This window comes from Spodoptera frugiperda, chromosome 22, assembly GCF_023101765.2.
Source record: "Spodoptera frugiperda isolate SF20-4 chromosome 22, AGI-APGP_CSIRO_Sfru_2.0, whole genome shotgun sequence".
NCBI classification, from domain to species: Eukaryota; Metazoa; Arthropoda; class Insecta; order Lepidoptera; family Noctuidae; genus Spodoptera; species Spodoptera frugiperda.
This window is the reverse complement of record NC_064233.1, coordinates 4,843,812-4,867,261: the sequence shown is the minus strand read 5'-3', so window position 1 is coordinate 4,867,261 and position 23,450 is coordinate 4,843,812. Positions and strand designations below refer to the sequence as shown.

At 35.2% G+C, this 23,450-nt stretch overlaps 2 protein-coding genes across 6 annotated transcripts in view; both read right to left on the bottom strand.

Moving 5' to 3' along the window:
* The window catches only part of LOC118280033 (NAD kinase 2, mitochondrial), a 31,089-nt gene extending 16,522 nt beyond the window's left edge, over nucleotides 1-14,567 (bottom strand). Inside the window, exons 1-2 of one of the 2 annotated variants that reach the window (XM_050702378.1) lie at nucleotides 14,139-14,567; nucleotides 578-719 (exon numbers count right to left, since the gene is read on the bottom strand). In XM_050702378.1, the coding sequence (XP_050558335.1) occupies nucleotides 578-719; nucleotides 14,139-14,187 (191 nt within the window). In that variant the 5' untranslated portion in view covers nucleotides 14,188-14,567. The remainder of the gene's footprint in view (nucleotides 1-577; nucleotides 720-14,138) is intronic. The other variant, XM_035599903.2, reaches the window with a different exon arrangement.
* A 538-nt stretch (nucleotides 14,568-15,105) lies between these two features.
* The window catches only part of LOC118279929 (endoplasmic reticulum junction formation protein lunapark-B), a 31,435-nt gene continuing 23,090 nt past the window's right edge, over nucleotides 15,106-23,450 (bottom strand). For all 4 annotated transcript variants that reach the window (XM_050702395.1, XM_050702397.1, XM_035599785.2 and 1 more), the window contains exon 9: nucleotides 15,106-23,283. In XM_050702395.1, coding sequence (XP_050558352.1) covers nucleotides 23,207-23,283 — 77 coding nt within the window. In that variant the 3' untranslated portion in view covers nucleotides 15,106-23,206. The remainder of the gene's footprint in view (nucleotides 23,284-23,450) is intronic.

Sequence of the window (23,450 nt, the reverse complement as noted above, 5' to 3'; positions counted from 1 at the left end):
GAAGCGAGAGGGAATGTCAGACTCTTACTGACTAAAAACCACCCGGTTCCTACTCCTGCTTTTCGAACCGGAGCCCCGGTAAGACCGCTAGGTAGTCCACAGCTCCGGAGGTAGTCCACATCATGATGCCTTAGCATTCTCTATGAGTTCCTGACTTCTGTGAGTCTGTTAATCACCAGTGAAGTGGAAACTATCGTTTTCTTATTTCTTCTCCTCTTTTCTTGTGTTTAATATATTCTTCTTCTATTTCTTCTCTGCTGACACCACACAGCTTAGAACATCAATATATGGATCACACAAGAAATTGACCCACGCGACAACCCACAATATATTGGGCAGTAGCCAATAGCACATTCACCACAGACCACCACAGATAGCCCCGTAGGGTTGATGCCTGATCCGGAGCTGCGGACGGACTACTTAGCAGGTTTACCGAGGCTCTGGGTCGAAAATCAGGAGTAGGAACAATGTGGTTATCAATCAGTAAGAGTCTAACACTCCTCTGGCCTCACCCAAGGCAGGAGAAAACATAGAAGGATGCAAAAATTAAAAGACGACATTTAATAAAGAAACTCACCTTTCGTATTCGTATCTGGTAACTTTGGACACGATGAGGCATTTCTCCATGTTCAGCTTGGTCTCCTCCGGCACAGCTGTGTTCCCTTTCCTCCTGGAAGCATTGGGGACCACCTCGCGAAGCTCCTGCTTCTGTCTTAGACCTGGAACCAAGGAAAGAGCATGTTAACCACTGAAATTGTTGTAGACAGTCGCTTTTCTGAAATTGAATATGTATTTATACGAGTATGTTACGTTTTTACACCTAAATAGACAGATTTGAATAAAATGCAGAGCGAAGATAGTTGAAGTCGAGAATGAGAACTCAATTAAGAAACAGTTCATTCTTAATGCGTTTTCCACAGGACACTTAGGTTGTCGTGAAGTATGGTTCGAAATAAATACAATAGTACTTTGGTCATTACCTAAACCACGACTACAAATTTTCTTTAGATCATTTGCAAAACTTTCACAATATCATAATAGGTAATGCTATATTTCAATATGGACTATGTTTATTAACAGGGGCCTTAGTACGACTTTGAGTTCGAAACGAGACCGCAATTGGACCTGTAATAGGTTGGTTTATTGGAGTCGGCCAATCACAGCGCCGAACGCGGTCTCGTTTCGTTCTCATTAAACGTAAAGCCAACTCATACTAAGGCCCCAGATATAACCAATAACAATTAGCAGGTTACCAGCAAAAGATAAGCCCTATTCCCAGAGATATCAGTGCCAGTAAACAAACAATAATATAGAAAGGGTGTGAATGGAATATTTTGACCGATAACTGCAGACGTAGGGCTGGCAAACGCAGTAGGCATATAATTATTAGCAGGACTTTTCTGACTTGGATCAGAAGACTTGGTACGAGTTTGTTTTACATTTAACGAAATCGAAACTGGTTGTACGGCGCGAATGAACCAACCAATCAGAGCGTCAAACGCGCTCGCGTTTAACGTAAAATAAACTCGTACTAAGCTCTCTGATTGGTTCGTTCACCTCGGCCCAAAGATGAGATAATTATTCCATGCGTGGGCACACATGGAATACTGTGCCTTGAACATGATCATAAACATCCCATGACAGTCCACTGTATCTATGTAAGCCATAATCTCCACTCTTGACAATGCACATTTACAAAATATCAACTGCTTTATTTTAAGCATGTCTGTCAGTCAACCCTAACGATAAGAACGATTTATTATTAGCTTTTTATCATTAAGGGCATTTTCCTACTACAACTCTCATTATTGATCAGTGCCAACCGGTTTGGAGTAGATGAAAGTATTTCGTTGCGATATGGAAAGGTTATTACACTAATGATCCAGTTTAGTTCAAAATGCTGACTGCTGGATTTTAAATGCCATTCGTGTGTTTGTCAATTTTCTTATCGAGATATTTTTTTTTTTTTAGGGGACTGCAAAAACATCGACCAAACAGTAGTGTTCTCTCATAAACTTGTGCCACTCCTGAGCTATTAAAAATACGATATCCAACTTGTCTGCTAATCTTTTCTTTTTCTTCTCCTCTAATTATATCGTCTGATTTATTTCGATGCGGGATTCAAGACAGTATTTCATTCCCTGAGATTCCCGTCCCGGACTTCAGTGTTCCGACGTTTCCATGATTGTATCTACTGTAGATCCTGGCTTAGAGAACTTGCAGCAATTTTGGGAGGTTGTGGCGGGCTTGTTGCCTGCTGATCGTGGAGTAGCCTCCGATGTAGAGAAAGACCATATTCCAGAAGTGAATAGACAGGGACTTCTAATGAATTAATGAGATAAACGGTCGGATACTAAGAGAAATTAGCAGTGGATAATACTTCAACCACAATTTTGCTAACTAACCATGTCCTAAGTACAATATTATATTTATTCGGCGGAGGCGGTGGACAAGGCAATAGAACAAATATTTCACAATCACTAAATATTTGTGTATTTGTCTATAACCACTAATGCGATGGAAAGTTTGTTTGTCACAAAAATATTACTCGTTACTCATTAATAATGATAATTTTCCACTGCAACGTAAAAACAACAAACAAACAAATAAACAAAATAATTATTGTGACAAGGGCACTATTTGTTTTATCGTAGTTTTTCTAGTAATATCTACATAATAGTGGTCGGGTCTCAATTGGACCAACGAAAGCAGGAGGTAATATGATAGTGTACTGTAGGTATTTTCTAATTAGAGTAGTCTCTCCAATTTCATGTCAGTCAGTCAAGGGTATTTTTTTAGGTGTAAGCCGATTAACGAGCAGACTTTAGGAGTTAGGAATTTAAGGGTTGTTGAGACATTCTTTACTTGAATTAATGAAATAATCGGATACAATTTTAGATTTACTAAGAGAAATCTATCACCCAAAAGTTGACTACAATCAACCACAATCTTGCTAAGTCTTATTGGGACCATGTCCTAAGTACAATATTATATTTATTCGCGGAGGCGGTGGACGAGAGCAATAGAACAAATATTTCACAATCACTAACAAAATATTTGTCTATTTGTCTATAACCGCTAATGCGATCACGGAAAGTTTGTTTGTCACAAAAATATTACTCGTTACTCATTAATAATGATAATTTTCCACTGCAACGTAAAAACAACAAACAAACAAATAAATAGAATAATTGTGACAAGGGCACTATTTGTTTTATCGTAGTTTTTCTAGCAATATCTATCACAATAGTTGTCGGTCTCAATTGGACCAACGAAAGCAGGAGATAATATGATAGTGCACAAGTAGGTATTTTCTAATATAGGTGCAGTCTCTGTTCTTTCAATTTCATGTAGTCAGTCAAGTTATTTGGTATTTTTTATGGTATAAGCCGATTAACGAGCAGACTTTTGGGGGTTAGGAATTTAAGGGTTGTTGAGGAATCGGGATAATTGGCTTTACTTATTGTTCCCTAAGGTAATAAAACACCAGCTATTTCGGTTACAATTTTAGACAAAGATTTCTTATAAAGATAGATTATATCACCCAAAGGTTGACTAAAAGAAACGTCAACGACTTTAAACCTTCCTTGCATAAAGCATCAAATAAATATTTTGACGCAAAAACTGACGAAGAAACAAGTCTATAAACTAATAACTTTGCAACGAATAGTTTATCATTCGCTATTTTTACACACATATATTAAACACATAACAATCCAATACAATAAACGTTGACTAAAAATAATACAACTTTAAACAATAACATTCTTTATATTGATAAGCCTTATGACCCATATTTGGATAAAAGCCTTATCATTGCAAATTCGCTGCGCAATTTTCGTCTTATTTTAGAAACGCCTGCGTAATATATTTTATCTGTGCGATGCGTATTTCCTCGATGAAACTGTCATAACAGTGGTGCAACGTCATTGGTGTGTGTAAATAAAGAATTTGAGGCCGTTGTGTATTGCGTTCTGCTTTTGTTTTAAAAGTAAAACAATGCTTGTGTTGTGTTTAGTGTATAAGGTTACCGAAAGCTTAACACATTGAACGCCGTGGTAGTCACCGGTGACCGACGTTAGCGGAGGATTTGCCTTCAACAGTTTTCTATTGGCAGTCAAAGACTTAAGGATGCTTATGCGTGCTATGGATGGCTTCCCTATCGATACATCGTATACCCGAGCTGCGCATCTTCCTCGCACAGCTACATAGCTTAGTATCAGAGAAAACGGTCACATAGTTTCACAGCTTCACTATTACATCTTCGTAACATAGCGACATAGCACATCCATGGTGGAGAAGCGTCCATCCCCTTTACACACTTGTAACTCTTCTAGTTTTGCAGGAGTCCATGAACAGTGCTGATTTTGTTTACCATTAGGTCATCTGTCTGGTTATTTGAGGCTCTATGCCATATAAAAAGTCTTCTTTGTCCTATTTTTTCTGACTAAGAGTCCTTTTTGGCAGAATATTTCAACACAACGTCATATTCATTCAAATCAAGGTCATATTCTTAGTTTTTAACAGATTTTCTTGGTCTTTGATAACCTACAAATTTATCAATAGTAGAGATCTCATACCATGGCGTGTCCAAAGGCCAATTTTCGGGCCATTTAGCAAGGTCTTCCCAGTTCTAAAGCTAGTTCAATATATCTCTGACCCCTGACATCGCCAAGATATAGCTGATACTCCATCTGGCGATAAGAATACTTCCGTAATTCTATAACTCGATAACTGAAGCCTGTTCGCTATTTATAGATGATATAAAGATCTTTTATTTCCTTCTGATAAACGTTGAAGACGCCATTTGTTTGGTGTGTTTAATAATTTTTATAATTCGTTATTTCTGACGGGAATTTCGAAATTAAACGGGGAGCATGCTCATAAAAAAGTGTCGTGATGGCCCGGAGGTTTAAGACCGCTCCTCATACATGAAGATGCGGCGGCAACCAACGGCAAGTACCAATGTGACTTTTTCCGAGTTATATGTACTTTCTAATATTATTTAGACACCACTGACAAACGGTGAAGGAAAACATCGTGAGGAGACCTGGGCTTATAATTTCTGATTATAAGTTTGAAATTGCCAACCCGCATTGAGCAAGCGTGGTGATTAATGCTCAAAACTTTATCTGTGTGAGAAGGGGTTTTGGTCAGCAGTGGCCACTAATAGGCTGTTGTTGATGTGCTCATTACCAATAAAAAGACTTGTTTCAGACTAGGTAATTGCGAAAAAATATAGTTAAATAAAAATACACGAGCCCACAAGTCATGAGAAATTCTGTACCATTATCGTGAAAAATTAAATCATGCGTACACGCAAGATGATTATGTTATCTTAAACAATTAAAAGGTAAATTTTAAAACTGCCTACTAATTAAGATAAAATTCTTTGGTCTGAACTCATTCAAAGCAAGTCAGTGTAACATATCTACAGACATAAATCTCTAGAGAAAGAATGACTGAATAAGTTAGACTACGTAGCCACTGCGGACTACCTAGCGGGCTACTGGGGCTCCAGTTCAAAAAGCAGGAGTAGGAATAGGGTGATTTTTAGTAGTCTGACACTACCACTCGCCTCGCCCAAGGCGGGAGATTTCATTGGATGATTTCCCCCCTTAAAAAAAGACCCAAAGTAGCTCATAAAAAGAAACAAATAAATAAACACGTATCTACTTATAGTAGGTAACCCATCGCAATGGGTCTCCAATCCCTAAAACAACGGTAATGCACCTGTAACTCCTCTGTTGTTACGGGTGTCCATGAGCGCTGATCGCTTACTCATTTTCTCCCTAAACAAATATGCCAATCAAAAAGTAGTCTCGATGTTCTAAGAGAATGCGAAGCAATATATGGCCAAATTCGCGAACGAATTTACAAACGTACGAATTTACTCGTAATATGTCTGCGAAGTGACTGCCAACAGTAATTGTTTTACTAGTTATTTGAGATTATAAAGCGTAAAAATATACGAATCTAGTTCAAATCACAATGTCATGCCTATTGTATAATCAACGATTCAATAAACTCTGTAAACTATTATCGCACTGAGATAAACGCGTGACGTAGGGACTCGTATTTGTCAAAACTATGCCTAATTATAATCACAAACATGATAATTTTTTATAGTTAGTTCGTGAATAATCTGGAACATACGATTATTTTTTCTCAAGTTTGTTTTTATGGAAGCAATCGCCGCCGCCCATGGACACTTGAAACACCAGAGGCGTTACAAATGCGTTGTCGGCCTTTTGGGGGTAAGAATTTAAGGGTTGTTGAAGAATCGGGGTTTGGGAATGGGGGTAATTGGGCCTCCGGTAACCTCACTTACACAACGAAACACAACACAAGCGTTGTTTCACGTCGGTTTTCTGTGAGGCCATGGTATCACTCATTCGTGCCGAAGCATGGCTCTCCCACAGTTGTTTGAAAACATCGTTTTATGGCGTAAGATTAAGAAAACGATTGTATATTTTATTTATTTATTTATTTAAATAGGTTAGCCAACAATTATTACACTAATTCATAACTATAACTAAAAAGATAAAAACATGTGCGAGTATAATAATCACTTAAAGGCTAACACAGCATGCAAAATAGTAACAGTTAACAATAACTTATTTATATAATATTATGAAATGAATATAATATTATGAAATAATAGATTTTTTAACACATTGACTACAATTATTTCTTTATTTTTCGGTCTTATTTCCTTTGCAATTAGAGATAAAACTGCCAAACACAAAGATTGTAATATTTATCCTGATACAATGATCAAAATCAAGACTGGCTGACCGACTATCGCATTTCACCAAAAAAAGCATCTCGAAAAATAATTTTCCACCAGAAAACACATTCCAATAAAAGTTTATCAATGTGCGAAATCTCATTAAAATCCATTCAGCAGTTTTTTGTGAAAATGCGTAATAAACCTCCACATCTAGTACACACAAACACTCGCATTTACTACAATCATTAGTTACTAAACATACTGAACCAATATACCAATCATTCACCGTCCAATTATCGAACTAATTAATTAATTATTAAATAAAACACTTAATTGATCATGGTTCTATCACGACTCATGCGCACGCACTCTGCGTACGACGTGTAACACGCATGCGTGTCATAAACAAACAAACGAATTATTTTATCTCAGTACATAGTGGACGGATTTTGGTATCAATTTTAATTTTAAATTATTTGATAGTAGGAGCTGCGGACTACCTAGCGGGTTACCGGGGCTCCGGCTCGAAAAGCAGGTTAAGCAGGAGTAGGAACGGGGCAGTTTTTAGTCAGTAAGAGTCTGACACACTCGCCTCGCCCAAGGCGGGAGAAGTCATTGCATGATCTGGCTTTGCGTTTGGCTTCCATCGATAATATTCATCGGTACATACAGCTTACCAATGGTAGAGACTCAGCTAAGCTATGTTTTTATATGGAAAGATGCGAGCTATGGATGGCTCTCCTACTATCGATACATCGCATACCTACTGGAGCTGCGCATCTTCCTCGCACAGCTACTTTTCGGCGGCGCACTTTCATAGCACTTCTTATTCACATAGCTACATATCCTAGTATCGGCAGATTTCTTTGGAAGAGCACCCTTACTGTCGAAAAAAAGTTGTTTTTTCTTATAAAAATTGTAAATAATTGAATCGGCAATAGAAATCTTATCTCTCCAAAGTAGTTAATTGTTTTTGTCAATAATTTCCTTGAATGACTAACTGAATCGAACGATAGCTAAAAGGTTATGGGTGACTCTAATTAGCTGAAGTTTTCACAATAACACTCGTAATTACCAGTATTATGTACTTTCTATCTATAAATAACTTTGCAAACCCCATTTACAGTTAACACAATCAATATTGACCTCTATTGCAACGACATAGAGATGATCATGAATGCAAATAAAATTGTCTAATGCTAAGTTGTTTACGCAGTTGTCTTCACTCTTATTTCTTAGGTGATAGAACTCAAAATCGTTTAAAACGAGTGTGATACGAGTGTTATTACTAGTGTTGATTCAACAAATAGACTTAATTTTATCATTAGGAAGTAAACAGTTTATTTAATAAAGGAAAACCCATTTCTACGTAAGCAGATAAAATATGTTGAAACAGTCCCTTTTTGTCCGTGGCGCTAGTGTCGATTTTAGTCCACCACCAATCAACTAAGGTACTTTTAGTCATAGAAAAGAAAAAAGCATGATTTCTTTCTTTTTTTGTGAGGGGAGACAATCATCCAATGACTTCTCCCACCTTGCGTGAGGTGAGAGGGAGTGTCAGACTCTTACTGACTAAAAACCAACCAGTTCCTACTCCTACTTTTCGAAAATTAGGAGCCCCGGTAAATCCGCAAGGTAGTCCGCAGCTCCGGATCATGCATCTGCGCTATTGGGCCCCATCTGTGGTGGTGTGATGGCTCGTCGCCGTAAACTAAGCATTTCTAAAGATATATCAATTCTAAAGATATAATTTTAAATGGCATTTTGTAGCCTCTTCAACGGAATTTACGTGTATGTAGCATTCGCCACTGACTGTTTAAAATGTATTAACTAGAGAAGATTTTGACTAAATCTCTAAATATAGAAAACAATACCTGTCCAACATGTAATTCACATAACACATGAAAAATGGACCCACCCTAATTACATTTAGCGTCTCCTATTGCATAACACATGTCAATATAATGTAACCGCGAGATAAATTCATAAACATGTTTATTCCAGTTAAATATAATATTATGATCACGATAAGACACTATATGGCAGATATAAATAACTTATGTTTTAATAATATCAATATTTATTTATTAGAAACTAGCGACCCGCCTCAGCTTCGCATGGATGCAATAGTGATGTATTATACATGTAAACCTTCCTCTTGAATCACTCTACCTATTTAAAAAAAACCGCGTCAAAATCCGTTGCGTAGTTTTAAAGATTTAAGCGTACAAAGAGACAAGTATACATACATGTATTCCTTATATAACATCCGGAATCATCGTGCGGATCGAAGGAACCAAAGAGCTACATATCGTTACAATTCACAGAGCTCCAGAGATCTGGCGCCGCTATCTCGCCTGATGGTAAGTGATGATGCGGTCTACGATGGAGCATGTCTGCCCATAAGCAACCTATTCACTCGGGCTTAGAAGACACCCAGGTTATACCCATCAGGAAACACAGACTCCGGTAAAGAATTCCACTCCCTAGCAGTTTGAACAAGGAAGCTTGAAGCGAAGCGCTTCGTGCAAATGGGACAACTACCATGAAGTGGTGGCGTTCCGCCGATTAGGCTGAATAAATTGCTAACCAAAGCATCAAACACGTAATATCTCGTCTATAAATATCAAAACATCGTCCGCACAATAACAAAATAATTGAGTCTCGTTAGGCACTAAGTGTTTTGATGCCTAGTACTTGTAAAGAAGTAGGTATTACGGAATACAAGCCATTACAAGTACTATTACTACTATTATGTATTGTGTGTAAATAACTTCCTTAATGAATCATAACAGTATTTTAAACGTTACGGATAATAAAGGCGAAAGTTAGTGAATATTTGTCATTCTATCGCAAAAACTGCTGAACAGATTTTGGTTAAATATCGTAAATGATAGAGCATGATTATAAGATTGATGTATGGAAAATGGACAACGGTTTAAAAGCTGTAGAAAATGGTAAAAGGAATTTTCCATTGTTAATTTTGTTTTATGATATAGTTAATCTGGTAAACGAAAATACGGATCACGTGATGGTAAGCAATCGTCGCCGCCCATGAACAGTCGAAACACCAAAGGCGTTTAAATCAATTGAAAAACATACAAAATTATTGCTCATGAAAATGAAAACTTCCAAGCTAATTACAGTAGCGGATACCTATCACGTGAAGTGACGATAAACAAATATTAAACAACACACCTACAGCACAAATACCTACGTACAGATATCTGGCGACATTTTTTAATTGTTTTTAACAAATTTTCTGATAACAATGATAAAGAAATTGCTGATTCCAAGGTTGTAGCAACAAGGTCTGTTTGGAGGTCGATAGATACACTGGGGGTAATAGTAGGGTAAGAGTGCCTTTCCACCAGAGATGTGCTATGCCTTTTTTTAAGGGGAGAAAATCATCCAATGACTTCTCCCACCTTGGGCGATGCGAGAGAGAGTGTCAGACTCTTACTGACTAAAAACCACCCCGTTCCTACTCCTGCTTTTCGAGCCGGAGCCCCAGTAAACCCGCTAGGTAGTCCGCAGCTCCAATGCTACGCTGCTGTGGATGAGTTTGGCTTCCACCAATCATATTCATCGGCACATACCTATAGCTAAGCATTGGTGGAAACGGACTCAGCTAAGCTATGTTTTTTTATGTGGAAAGATGCGTGCTATGGATGGCTTCTCTCCTATCGATACATCGCATACTCGAGCGCATAGCTTAGTATCAGTGGAAACGGTCACATAGTAAGCTGTGAAAGCTTAGCTTTTATTTTATTATATCTTCGTAGCACAGAAAGGTGGGATTGTTTGCAAGCTTCCACTGCTGAATCAATTTTGATGTATTCTGGTAACTATAAAGATGCCTTGAAAAGTAGTAAAAGAAATCACCAGAACACTGTTATGTAGATAGAACCAAGTAACCAATTAGGGCATTTAGTACCACATCGAAAATGTAGGTGAAAAGTTGAAAACCCGGTTTCGATAATTGGCAGTTTGTCAGCGAGAGCAATGACCTGAGCCGACGACCTTACCGTTTGTTCAGTCTGTCTGTGTGTTGAATATTAATAACATGATCATAATAAACAGTGAACACTCTTATACGGTTGAAAAGAGAGTATTTTTTAACGATGACTAAAGATTATTTTTTATAGGATTAAGGCAACTGAGACTGACGGGTTTTTGAGTGGGGAAAATGATACAATGCCTTGGGTGAGGCGAGAGGGAGTGTCAGAATCTTACTGACTAAAAACACAAACACACGCTGATCATGAAGAGTCCCTCTGTGACTCGAAACCAGTAGAGCTTTTCTCCATTAATTTACTTGAGTAAGCCGTGATTTTTTATGGCTCACGATAAAAATATTATTGTTAGGTAATAGTGATGAGTTCACCGTAAAAATAGAAGAATTTCTAGTAACCTATAGATTACAGGCAGAAACGAGTTGCTAATTAGCAATCGTGTGATAAGACACGTGATGTTATTATTTTTATTTATTAATATGTAATAGGTTTTGGAAATCGCTATCGAGTCATCGCATTGCACGTGTCGTTGGCTGGTACGCTGGTACCTATATCCAAGATTTCGATAAATAACTAACTAGTTATGTAGATTAATTACTTAACCCATTAAATGTAAAAAAAAATGTAAAAAAAAAATAAGGTATTATGGTTTTCGGCTTACTCATGTAACTGTTTGACGAGGAACTCGACTAGTTTCAATCCATGTTAGGGGCTCATATTCATGAGCAGCATTCCGCGACACACGACGCGGCGACTTTCGTGCAGCTATGTGTTTTAAGAGTTATAATACAAAAATATGTAGATGATAAGCCCACAATGAATCAAATTTTGCAATAACAATAACAAATTACTAATTAAATATACGTATGCAATTTTATCGTGTAATTAGTCTGTAATCGTAAATTCCGTAAATTATAATCTCTGCTATATATTCTAATTTTTATTTCTGTTATTTTATTGTATCGCTGTTGGTTCTCTGATAGAAATACAAACACTAAATTAGGATTTGATATGCGCTTATTTTTTTTAATAATTAGGAATCATAGGTTATTGAAATAGTGGTCAATTCAGAAGCTACCTAGGTATTACATCAGTCAATCATCATTTGAGTCAATTCATAACAATAATGTTTTATCATCAGAACTTGTTAATATGAAAACTAGGTCAGAGATAGAACTTGGCACAATGCCAAATAGGATACAGTGGAACTATGATCTATCTCAACATTTTTTAAAGTTTATGAATGATAAAGGCGAAATTTAAATATTACCTCTATTCCAAATTTCTTCTTAAACCTTTGACTTAATTCAGTGTGTAATAACTAGAGAGACTGAGTGATAGCGAAAATTTGTGTGTATGTTTGAGTTACAAACATACATACAAACTTTCGCTTTTGGTTATAACTAATATTAGTAAGATTGTAAACAGAGATTTTCAAAAGTTGAATGAGATGTTATTTGCATCCTTCAACAAATATCGCCCAACTACATCACGCTACATAAGATATAATAAAAAAATATAAATCTATCCATGTATAAAGTATTTTCCAGAGAAAACCGCTTATAAAATATTATCACTGAATGAAAATAAAAAGCAAAGCATATCAAAGTGGTTCAAAATCCCGTGTTTACTTATAGATAAGGATAAGATATCAGTTTGCTGGTGGTGTGGCCTTAGTAATTAATGTTAAATTAAATATTGCAATACTTTTTGAAGCGTAAAATTTTTATTATAACTTTTGTAAGACATATTAAATTAATCATTAAGTTTTTCGTCTTACTCATATAATTTATTACAGTAGAAGCTCCTTATTCGCGGGGTATGCGTTCCGTAAATATGCCGCGAATACAGAAACCGTGAATATGGAATGGTAATTTGTATGGGGTTATAGTTAGGGGATACGTTCCTAGATGACGAAATTAAGAAGCAAATAGTAACTAGATAAAAAAAAATTGAACTTTCTGATCATACAGATTGCCTGATGATAATTTTATTATCATCAGGTTTAGGTCACACTAGGTTTAGGCAGAAGTCACAATCTAGACGTAGCTGTAATAAGGTCTATTTTATTTTTTTATCCTTCTACTGACGCGTTGACAAAGGATAGCGAATGTATTTTTTTAGGTTACGCACCGATATTTCGATTCGATCCGCGAATAAAGAAATTTTAGACCGCGAATATGGGAATTGGGTCGCAATTTTTCAATCCGCGAATAGTGAAACCGCGAATGAAGGAAGCGCGAATAAGGAGCTTCTACTGAATTTGATGAGGAAGAACTAGTTTCAAGCCATGCTAGAGGCTCATATTCTGGCTTACTTATGTAATTATTTGGTGAGGAACTCAACTAGTTTCAAAGCTATGCTAGAGGCTCATATATTCATGAGCAGTATTCCACCACACACAGCGCCTGTCGTTTTTGGATTGGAGTTGTTGAGGTGAATTTCCATTTAACAGCTTCACTTAAAATTCACAGTTAAAACTAACTAACTTCTATTATTATAACTTTAAGTTGAAGATATACAAGTAGGCAATAGCAAACAATATGTTTTATGACCATCAAATTGTTTAACTTTTTAGAAACTTTTTAATAATAATTAGTTATTTTGTTTGTAGTTAAAGAGGTCAATATGCCTTCTTGAGGCTTTCTAAGAGTAAAGAATATTTCAATTTGAGAACAGAATATAAATTGTTCTGTAAAATATTAACAAAAGAACATTAAATTAAAATTGAGATAACAGTGGCCTTGTAGATTAAAAGAATTTTAGCAAATTATTATTAAAAGTATTTTTTTAATCATAACAAATTAAATTTGCACAAAACTAAAACTAATGCAACAAAAACACTTTTAAGATTAACAGATACAGAATAGTTTAAAATCCAGTATTTTTTATTCATTTAGAGCTGTTGTATTTTTTATTAGTAAGGTTTTTCAACAGAACAGAGATACTAATATTTCACCTCAGTATAAAAAAATCTATAGTTATACATTAAAATACACTGAAACTATCCAAATAAATAAAAAAAGTAATTCAAACTCTTGAAAGTTCTAGACCTTTCCACACAGCTATTTACTGATAAAAATAAACGAAATGTTTGCTTTGTAGGTAAACAATAATCAACAGATTACACATATTTATTCAGTTTACATCATTCATTATTTAATATTGATGGACATTGCACTGGCTGGATAGATTACAAAAAAAAAAACAACTACTCATTTAAAAAAAGAAGACTTAACTTTTTTAGTCATATGAATTAAAGATAATAAATTCACTCAAGAATTTGAGTAGAAAAAACTTTTAAAATACTTTTCAAGTAAGTAGTTTATTGCCGATTATAGTTAGGTTATTAAAATAGGTAAATAAATAAACAAAAACATAGTACTTACGTCGTAATCCCTTCGCAACGGACACCGTAAAGTTGTTTAAGACGGACATCGCAAAAAGTTCACTGATTTCTCTTAAAAAGTTAGGTTACACTTATAATCTATGGCCTTTCCAATCAACCGGTATAACTTCGGGGCCAAGGTGCGAATCTTAATGCAAAATTAACTTTAAACACACACAGAATTCACAAAATTTCATAAACGATCTTCCGCTACCGCATTCAAAGAGGAACTGAGTGACGTATTCATTAATTTCTGTTATTAATTAAATGTAGAGGCGTGGCGATTAGATTAAATAGCCAAGACTCGCTCTGGTGTAAACGAACGTTGATAACGTATCGTGTTATTTATAGATATCTCGTTACTTTGCACTGCGGCGATTCTTCGCAAAAACAGACAATCCCCTTTCAAAGAGCAACACGTTAATGTCAAACTGACGTTTACATGATTAGGTTGCCATGTCAATGTCAATAAAACGTCAGTTATATTTCGTTCAGAAACCGCATATTGCTTCGTTCCACGAAACAATTGGACAAAATATTATAAAAAATACTGTGGATATTTTTTTCATGATCATTGCATTCTAGTTAAATGCAAACTCGATATCTAATTTTCTTCTAGTATTATTAATAATCTTTTAACCACTATTTATAATGGATAATACTTATAATATTCTTGAGCTCCCCCCATTTCATCAATTACTTCAATAGGCTCACCCCTATTATATGGGACTTATAACACAAATGGTGAAATGTGGGTGTACATTGTATAGTGGCATTACGTGCCGTAATGTGCACCTCTGCCCACCCCTTCGGGTATAAAAGGCGTAACATTGTTGTTCTTTAGCTCCATTGCATCTTCAATGATTTTAAAAAAGTATGTCTTAATAAATAGCGAGATCCTTTTTGTTGAATTTCATAAAAAATCTCTGAAATTATCATGTAAAGGGAATGAAAAATAAAACAACTGATAACTGGGTACTTGTATATTAGTTCCATTATAAAATAGCTAATCAACGATACAAGCAATAAATAACAAATTCAACAACACTATTCGCTTGACTCACATTATTTACAATATCATGAGAATTCTTCACATACCACAACGCTCTTTACTTTTTAATTTTCATTTTCCGCCATAACCGGTAACCAAGGAGGTTTTGATACTCATTATATTGTCAAACTTGTGATTGGAATAGGAATTTATTCGTAATAACAACATTTTTGTTTGTAAAATGGCTTCGATTAATTTTATTATTGCTTATTATTCATCTTTATAAAGAAATTAATTAATAAATGGCCGGTATCGATACAATACCATAGGAACGCCATCTTTGAATTACGAAAATATAAAATGTCTTTTACAAACAGCCATTTTACAAATAAAAAATAATCACCTATTCCTAATTGCGTGCAAAAATTTGTATTATCAATTATAAGAATCGTTCATGTTACAATAAATGTTATTTCCATTACACATAACATAACATAAATGACTAATTTATTAATAAAATATAAAAAAAAACTCCATGGATAAAACCTATTTTACGATACAAATTATTCTATGAATGCCAAAAATGTTAATTTGGGAATGTCTAGGGTTACAAAACAAAGTTTATTTAAAACTAATGAAATATTTCATATCTAAATAACAGAGGAACACGTTATCGAGAAACCATTTAGGGTTTGTAGTGTAAGGTTTATGAAAATAAAAGTCGAGATAAAACAAATTAATGAAAGTATATGTGACATTTGAATAAGATATTAACGCAGAGATTTTTCTAATAGATTTTCAACGTTATTATAAAATAATAAGGCTGATAATCTTTTTTTAATGACATTTGACTTTCTCTAGCATTTTGTATCTTCCATTTTAACCACAAAAAGTAAAATTCTTAGCGAAATCACACTTAAATAACAGTTTTATCTCGACCTTAGTTTTGTTAATAAAATCTTAAATTATTACCATAATATGTTGTCTGTATACCACATTTGTTTACAAAACTTGGTGTTTATGCCAATATAATTAATTAAATATTTCTGTAAATGACTCCAAACATAACAATGGTCAAATATTTTAAATTGCAAAACAGTTTTGAACACGAAAATCACTTTTATAGATTTTAATTACAACTTTCCATCTGATGTCATATAATATTATGACATAACTATGACATTTGACAACTTTAAAGATAAATGCAGCGATCATCTTTGATTTCGAAACGCAAATTAGTATTTTGACTAGAAAAAAAAGCATTTTGAGTATACGCTTCTGCGAAAGGCAGCCATTTTGAATTTAGCGGTGTTACCGTTAAGTTGGTAGCACTGACTCGTTAGTTTTTTAATTTGTGTGACGATGACACTTGTCTACAAATCCACCGCTATTTTCAAAATGTCTGAAACATATTTTTGTTAGTTCTGTTAATAAATAAAATGGAATTTTTCGTACAAAGAACACATCAAATGTATTTAATGCCTAAACAAAGAGAAATTTTAATAATTACTACAATAATATTAATCAAACGAAATCCCTTACCAAATTACGAAAAGAAAGAAAAAAATAACTACATCTCTTAAATAAAAAAGAAAAACCTGTACAAATCATCAATGTTTTTAAAAAGAAAATAAAAATTGTAAAAACCAACTTATCAGTTACTTTTCCAATTGAATTACAATAAAAACTCCTACATAGTTATTTTAAGTAAAAAAAATCCTTGTTTTTGGGGCCTACATAAGCAATTTTCTGTTTGGAAAAAATTGTAATGAGGCATTTGGATATATTTTTTACTAAATTCACACATTATTTTTGTTGCTCTTAAATCACGTGGAAGATGGAAGGCATTGGATCCAGGGACGTAATAACGTAGCTAATAATTAATATATTTCATCACAATACAGTATATTTGTCATGATTTTAGTTGTGTGAAAAAGAAGTGTTAGTTTGGCACATTATTGCATTTATTTAATAGACAAAATGCATATTTATTAGCTATTAACCATTTTAGAAGCAACATAAGCATTATCTAGCAGGGGCCCGTTCGTTATACGCTTCTCATTATGGGGGCCCCACACCGACCTTAGTACGTCCCTGGTTGATCGGTAAATAAATAGCTACACCTACTTACATTAAGTACCAGCCAAGAACTGAATAAATAATGTCTAGTTAACGCCCAAATACTGAAATGCTACTTAATTTTAAGTTGTATGTGCTTAAATATTGGGATACCTCTGATATTTGCGTCAGAAGTCATTAGATAATTTTCCCCCTCATTAAAAAGGTTAATAATCCCTTCTAAGTGCTTCTTCACACTTCCTAAGGACAATACTTGCTATGTTTCAGCTTCCTAGATTCAGTACAACCGGCTGTACGTTTTCCGGGCCTCCGATAACCTCACTCACACAACGAAACAGAAAGCAAACATTGTTCCACGTCGGTTTTCTGTGAGGCCGTGGTATCACTCCGGTCGAGCCGGCTCATTCGTGCTGAAGCATGGCTCTCCCACACATACAAGTTTTCTAAACGTGTCTATAAATTAAGTAGCGTTTGAGTATTCGAGCCTAAATCTATGAAGATTCGATTCGAGTGCTTACTATGAAATTATGTATAAATTAATTTCCAAACTCCTTTTACTATTAAATAGCACAATAAGGGCGGCTTGCGCATCGTCGCTAAATACAGTTTAAGAGTGACGTAAACGCATTTAGTCTGCTAATTACATTTAGCGTCTTGCACAACAAAAATTTAGGCACTAATCATATTTATCGAACTGTCAAAGTTAAATACCCAAAGATGGCTATTTAGCTTCGCTAAATACGTTTAGTACTAATCACGCGTCATAGTTTTCAGGTTATAGACATTTTACTATTATTTTATAAAACATTGTAAAGAGGTCGGTAGGAAGTTTGTAAGATGGATTTGTGGGAATTGTATTCTGACGACGATGAGGAGATTATAGAATATATTAACAGACCGAGGGAATTGTTTGAGAGAGCAGACTTATTTGGAATGTATTCAGACCACAAATTCTTCAGAAGGTTTCGTCTAACGAAAGAAACCACTATATTTTTGTTACAACAAATAGCCCCACATTTAAAAACCAGCAACAAGTAAGGAAATGTACTTTTATTAATGGATATGTACTGCCTCGTTGGTCGAGTGGTTGCAAGTGCGACTCCCGGGTCGGACTAAGTATTACTGGGCTTTTTTCGGTTTTTCGAAAATTTCTCAGTAGTAGCACGGAGTCTGGACATGTGCCCGGTATAAGGCAATAGGCTCACCACACATTATATGGGACTTACAACATAAATTGTGAAAATTGGGTGTAAACATAATGTGTGGCTTAAAGGCGTGACGATATGTATGTATTAATGGATATTCAATAAATATTAATAAATAAAAACTAGCAACAAGTAAGGAAAAGTACTTTTATTAATGGATATTCAATAAATAATAGCTATTTTGACCTAGTCATTTTGCTTTTCACTCTGTTTTATTTGGTCAGTCTTTTTGCACTCAATAATATGGGTATATGGTTCCATCGCTGCAAGCAGTATTATCAGTTATTCTTTTGTAATATTAGGCCCCGGGCCCTAGAATAAACACTTTTTTATGGTAACTATGACTCAACTAAAATAATTATTAATCAATAAAAAATACCACGAGAACAATTCACAAATCACAACAGCACAATGTGTGACAGCTCGGTTGACTTGATGTGTCAGTTGAAAGTTCGTCGGTCCATATTACGCATTTTTGTTTTAAGAAATGCAACAATTTTGCTCTAAGTCAAATCTACAACGCACGAAAGTGTAAAAAGGAACGCAAGAAACTGCATTACCGACTCTCTAACTATGATTAGTTAAATTACCATCCATACGGACATGAGCAAGAGATTTTTAATTGTATTTAGGTTAAACATATTTAGCAAGATAAACACATTTAACTAAATTCTGTTTAGACCAAATGTTGCGCAAGCCGCCCTAAATATTTTATTTTATGAAAAGAAACAATCAATTTTTTACACTTATGTGTTCATTATTCAATGTCATAATAAGGTTATTAATGTCAAAACTTCAATAGTTGAATTATTATTTCATTATTAATTATTATTGGGTTAATTTTTTCATAGATTATGCTATCGGCTTACTCACGTAACTGTTTGAATATGAGCCTCTAGTATGGCTTAAAACTAGTCGAGTTCCTCGTTAAACAGTTACGTGAGAAAGCCGATAACATAATAATTAATCCGATATGAAATAAATAATTTCATCAATTTTATAATTCAATAAACTTTACCTATCATGTAAAAAATTGATTGTTTCTAATAGAATTATTAAAGTATTACATTACCATCACAACTACGCCCGCTAAGCTACGAAACGGCTAAACGAATAATGATGCGACACGATGACAACTACAGATGGTATCTAAACGTACTACAGCGAATCTATCAATGGGGCAGTTTGTTTGTTTTGTTGTACTTTACACAGAAACATATTGTACTAGATACGAATGATATAAATAGCCGAATCTTATCAACAGCCTATAAGTGGCCACTGCTGACCAAAGCCTCGTCTCACACGGAGAAGGTTTGAGCATTAATCACTACGCTTGATCAATACAAGTTGACGATTTCAAACTTATAATTAGAAATTATAAGCCCAGGTTTCCTCACGACGTTTTCCTTCACCGTTAATCAATGGTGTCTAAATAATCTTAGAAAGTACATATAACTCGGAAAAAGTTACATTGGTACTTGCCGTTGGTAGGTTTCGAACCCTCATGTATGAGAAGCGGGCGTCTTAAACCTCCGGGCCACTACGACAGATATAATGACATCTGATGGCATTACCAGTCTCAAAAACAATGTCGTATCTAGTACAATATTATCTGTGTATTTAAATTTAAAACTATCCATATTAACTACGGATGAAACTCAAATGAATAGATAATAATAATTAATTTATCGTTTACAAGGCACGTAAATTGTATTATTTATTAAAATTATTATATTATTGTATGTTTGTTTATTTGTTTGTTTGTTTGTAAAAAGCTTATTCCCTTTTTTATTCGTTGGAAGTTAAAATGGATGGATTGAATTTATAAAATACCATGACATTTTTATACAGAAGTCTGAGAAGTTTTTTTATGGAATAAGTGGCAAACGAGCAAACTAGTAAATTTTTACCGACTTCACAAAAAGGAGGAGGTACTATGTTCGGCTGTTTGTATGTTTTTTTATTGATGGTAAGCGATCAGCACCGCCCATGGACACCCGCAACACCAAAGGCGTCACATGTGCATTTATTATTATGTCTACTTTTTGGGACCCATTTTAGTAGGTACGAGACAAAGAAAATATATCTACGTAAAAAGGTATAATGTAAAGACAATATATTGATAAAAATTGGAAGTATACGAAGGAAGGTAACTTACTTTATTAAAACTCAAGACGTATTCCCACTTTCAGGCGAAATGTAATAGAAAGCGAGTTTCATGCCAAGCATCTGACACAAGACCTGGGGCCTTGTGAGAGGGACGGAGCTATGAAGGTTGTATAGCTCCGTCCCTCTCGCACTGCTCAGTGATCGACCATTCTGACACAATTGTAATAGCAGACTAAGGCCCCTGATTAAGGTCGCAGGGAGTCGCTGGATGCAGGTCGCTTCCAACCGGCCTATCTGGAAGTCATTGGGAGAGGCCTATGTTCAGCAGTGGACGTCTTGTGACTGATATGATGATGATGATGATGAAAGGTTTGAAAATTAAAACAAATATTACTTTACTTGGTATTACATTGAGCATCGAACCTGACACCAGCATCGAATTATAAATTCAATCCATCCATAACATTTTATTCTAAGAGGTTTATGCACAACACCAAAAAATGACAATATCTCAACAAATTTATTGTCCGACGTCAAATCAAGGGTTTAAACAAATTCTAAATAGACATTACATTCAAGATAAATGTTGATAAATGTTATTTTGTACCTTATTGACATTAACATAAGGTGTCATTTATGTTACATGCATTTGGACACCATTTTATATCATGCTATACAAGTTTCATCTCAAATTCTTGACAAATAAATATCATTTTTCAACATTCATACTAGAATACCAAAGTCTACGTGTGAGAAAACAAAATCTGTAGCTGCGTAAACGCTGCGATTACGCAACGTCTACGCTGCGTTTCGAATGCTAACGCTAGTAGTACCTTTTGCAACGCTTTTCAATCTTAATAAAGACAGAAATCTGATTTGTATGTCTTTCTTACTCACGTATGAACCTTTAATATGAGTTTGATTGGCTTGAGATTGAGCTCTGATTGGTCGACGTGAATGAACCAACCAATCAGAGCGCCGAACGCGCTCTCGTCTCGTTTTCGTTCAACGTAAAGCAAACACCAGTTACTTTATCAAGTTCCATTTAAAAGCCTATTGCTAGATACTGGGACGCAGTTTCAGACTCCATGCTATCAACCCAGGAATCGAATTCGAGACCGCTTGAGACTTCACAAATCAGAATTCTGTAATTCTCTCCTCTCTCATCTTTTTGTGCTAACCGCTATAATATCAGACGATTACGTCTCACTTTTATAGCCTGAAATTAATAACCGATTTCAATTCAATTCAAAATCTTAACTGGGATTGTTTTATAGGGGTAAACGAGCTGACGAATTACCTGATGGTAAGCACCAGAGTTACAAGTGCTTTGCTAATCTTTAAGGAAGTTAGAGTTCTTAGGGGTCCATAGACAAACGCAATACCAGAATAGTTACACTAACGAGCTTATGGTAGGCAATCGGCGCCGCCCAAGGATACGTACCAGCAACACCGGAGGCGTTACACGTGCTTAGCCGATTTTTAGGGATTGGGAGCCCATTAACACATGCGACACCAGAGTTACAAGTGCGTTGCGGATTTTTAAGGATTAGGGATACATGTTCACACACAACTAGAGGAATTACAAGTGTGTTTCCGACCTTTAAGGATTGAGGGTCCATGGACATACGCAATACCAGAGTTACACTTACGTTGCCGACATTTAAGGCTTGGGGGTCCATGGACACAGACAATTCCAAAAGAGTTACACTTTCGTTGCCGACCTTTAACAATTGGGGGCCTATGAACACCCGCAATACCAGAGCAATTACATTTATATTGACTTTTAAGGGCTCATGGACACATGAAATACCGAAGAAGTTATACTTGCGTTGCCGACTTATAAGGCTTGGGGGCCCTTTAATCCAGAAATCAGTTATTAATTTCGGCTGTTAGACTACAGTCTGACATTTTGACGTTTCTGATCTCATCTTATATATTTAAAACTCGAGACAATAAAGACTTTCTTTCGAGACTACATTGTTAATTGTTAAATAATAAATAGGAGAAATAAATTAATAATAATAATTAAATATTGTAGATAATTCTGTATGTCTATCCCGCCGTGTAGATGATACGGTTTACGGTGTGTTTGACAGGGTTATTATGTGTTTTAAGTTGATGGTGTAAAGTTTAAAATTGAGTAACATTATGTTAAGGTTTTTCATTCATTTTCCCATTTAGTTCACACACAGTATTTTACTTCGAAAACCAATCAAACTACCGAAATTTAGAATTAAAAACATCAAAATATTAAACTAATTCCATGTTAAAACATCACTTTTACCCAATTGTCCAAACATTTCTGTACGACTGACCCCCAAAACTAATTTTTAAATTGCCTTATTTCTTCAAGCTGTTTCACACTTTTCCGAACCCACAAACAAAGTAACAAGAACCCTTGCAAACACAATCGAAATTAAACTTTTAACTATACCACATAAGGCGTATTTTTCTATACCACGATCGAACTAACCAGACCCCAAGTAATCCCAACGAAAATCAACCTACAAATATAAGACATAAGTCACATATTCCAATACACAAAACCTTAACAATCCCAATCAAAATTGAACTCTACTCTCTAAGACACAACGTATAGATTCCCCTGTCAATCACACCGCACTAATGTTACCTCGCATGCACTGCAATGTTTGTATAATAATTGTTGCAAATTGACGTTGCTCAGTCTTCTTTCTTGTCTTGTTCCGGTTTCGGGGACCCTTCTGTCGAAGGGGGCCGATCCGAATCGCCTTCTGAACCTGGGAATATGGAATGGTATTTATAATACTGATGGTACAACTATTTATAACGCTGTTTGCTGATAATTTCGAAATTAAATCACACTAATATTATAAATGTCCGTCAATCGCGCTGAAGCTACTGAACGGATTTTGATGAAATTTGGTATACTGAGAGTATATAGCTG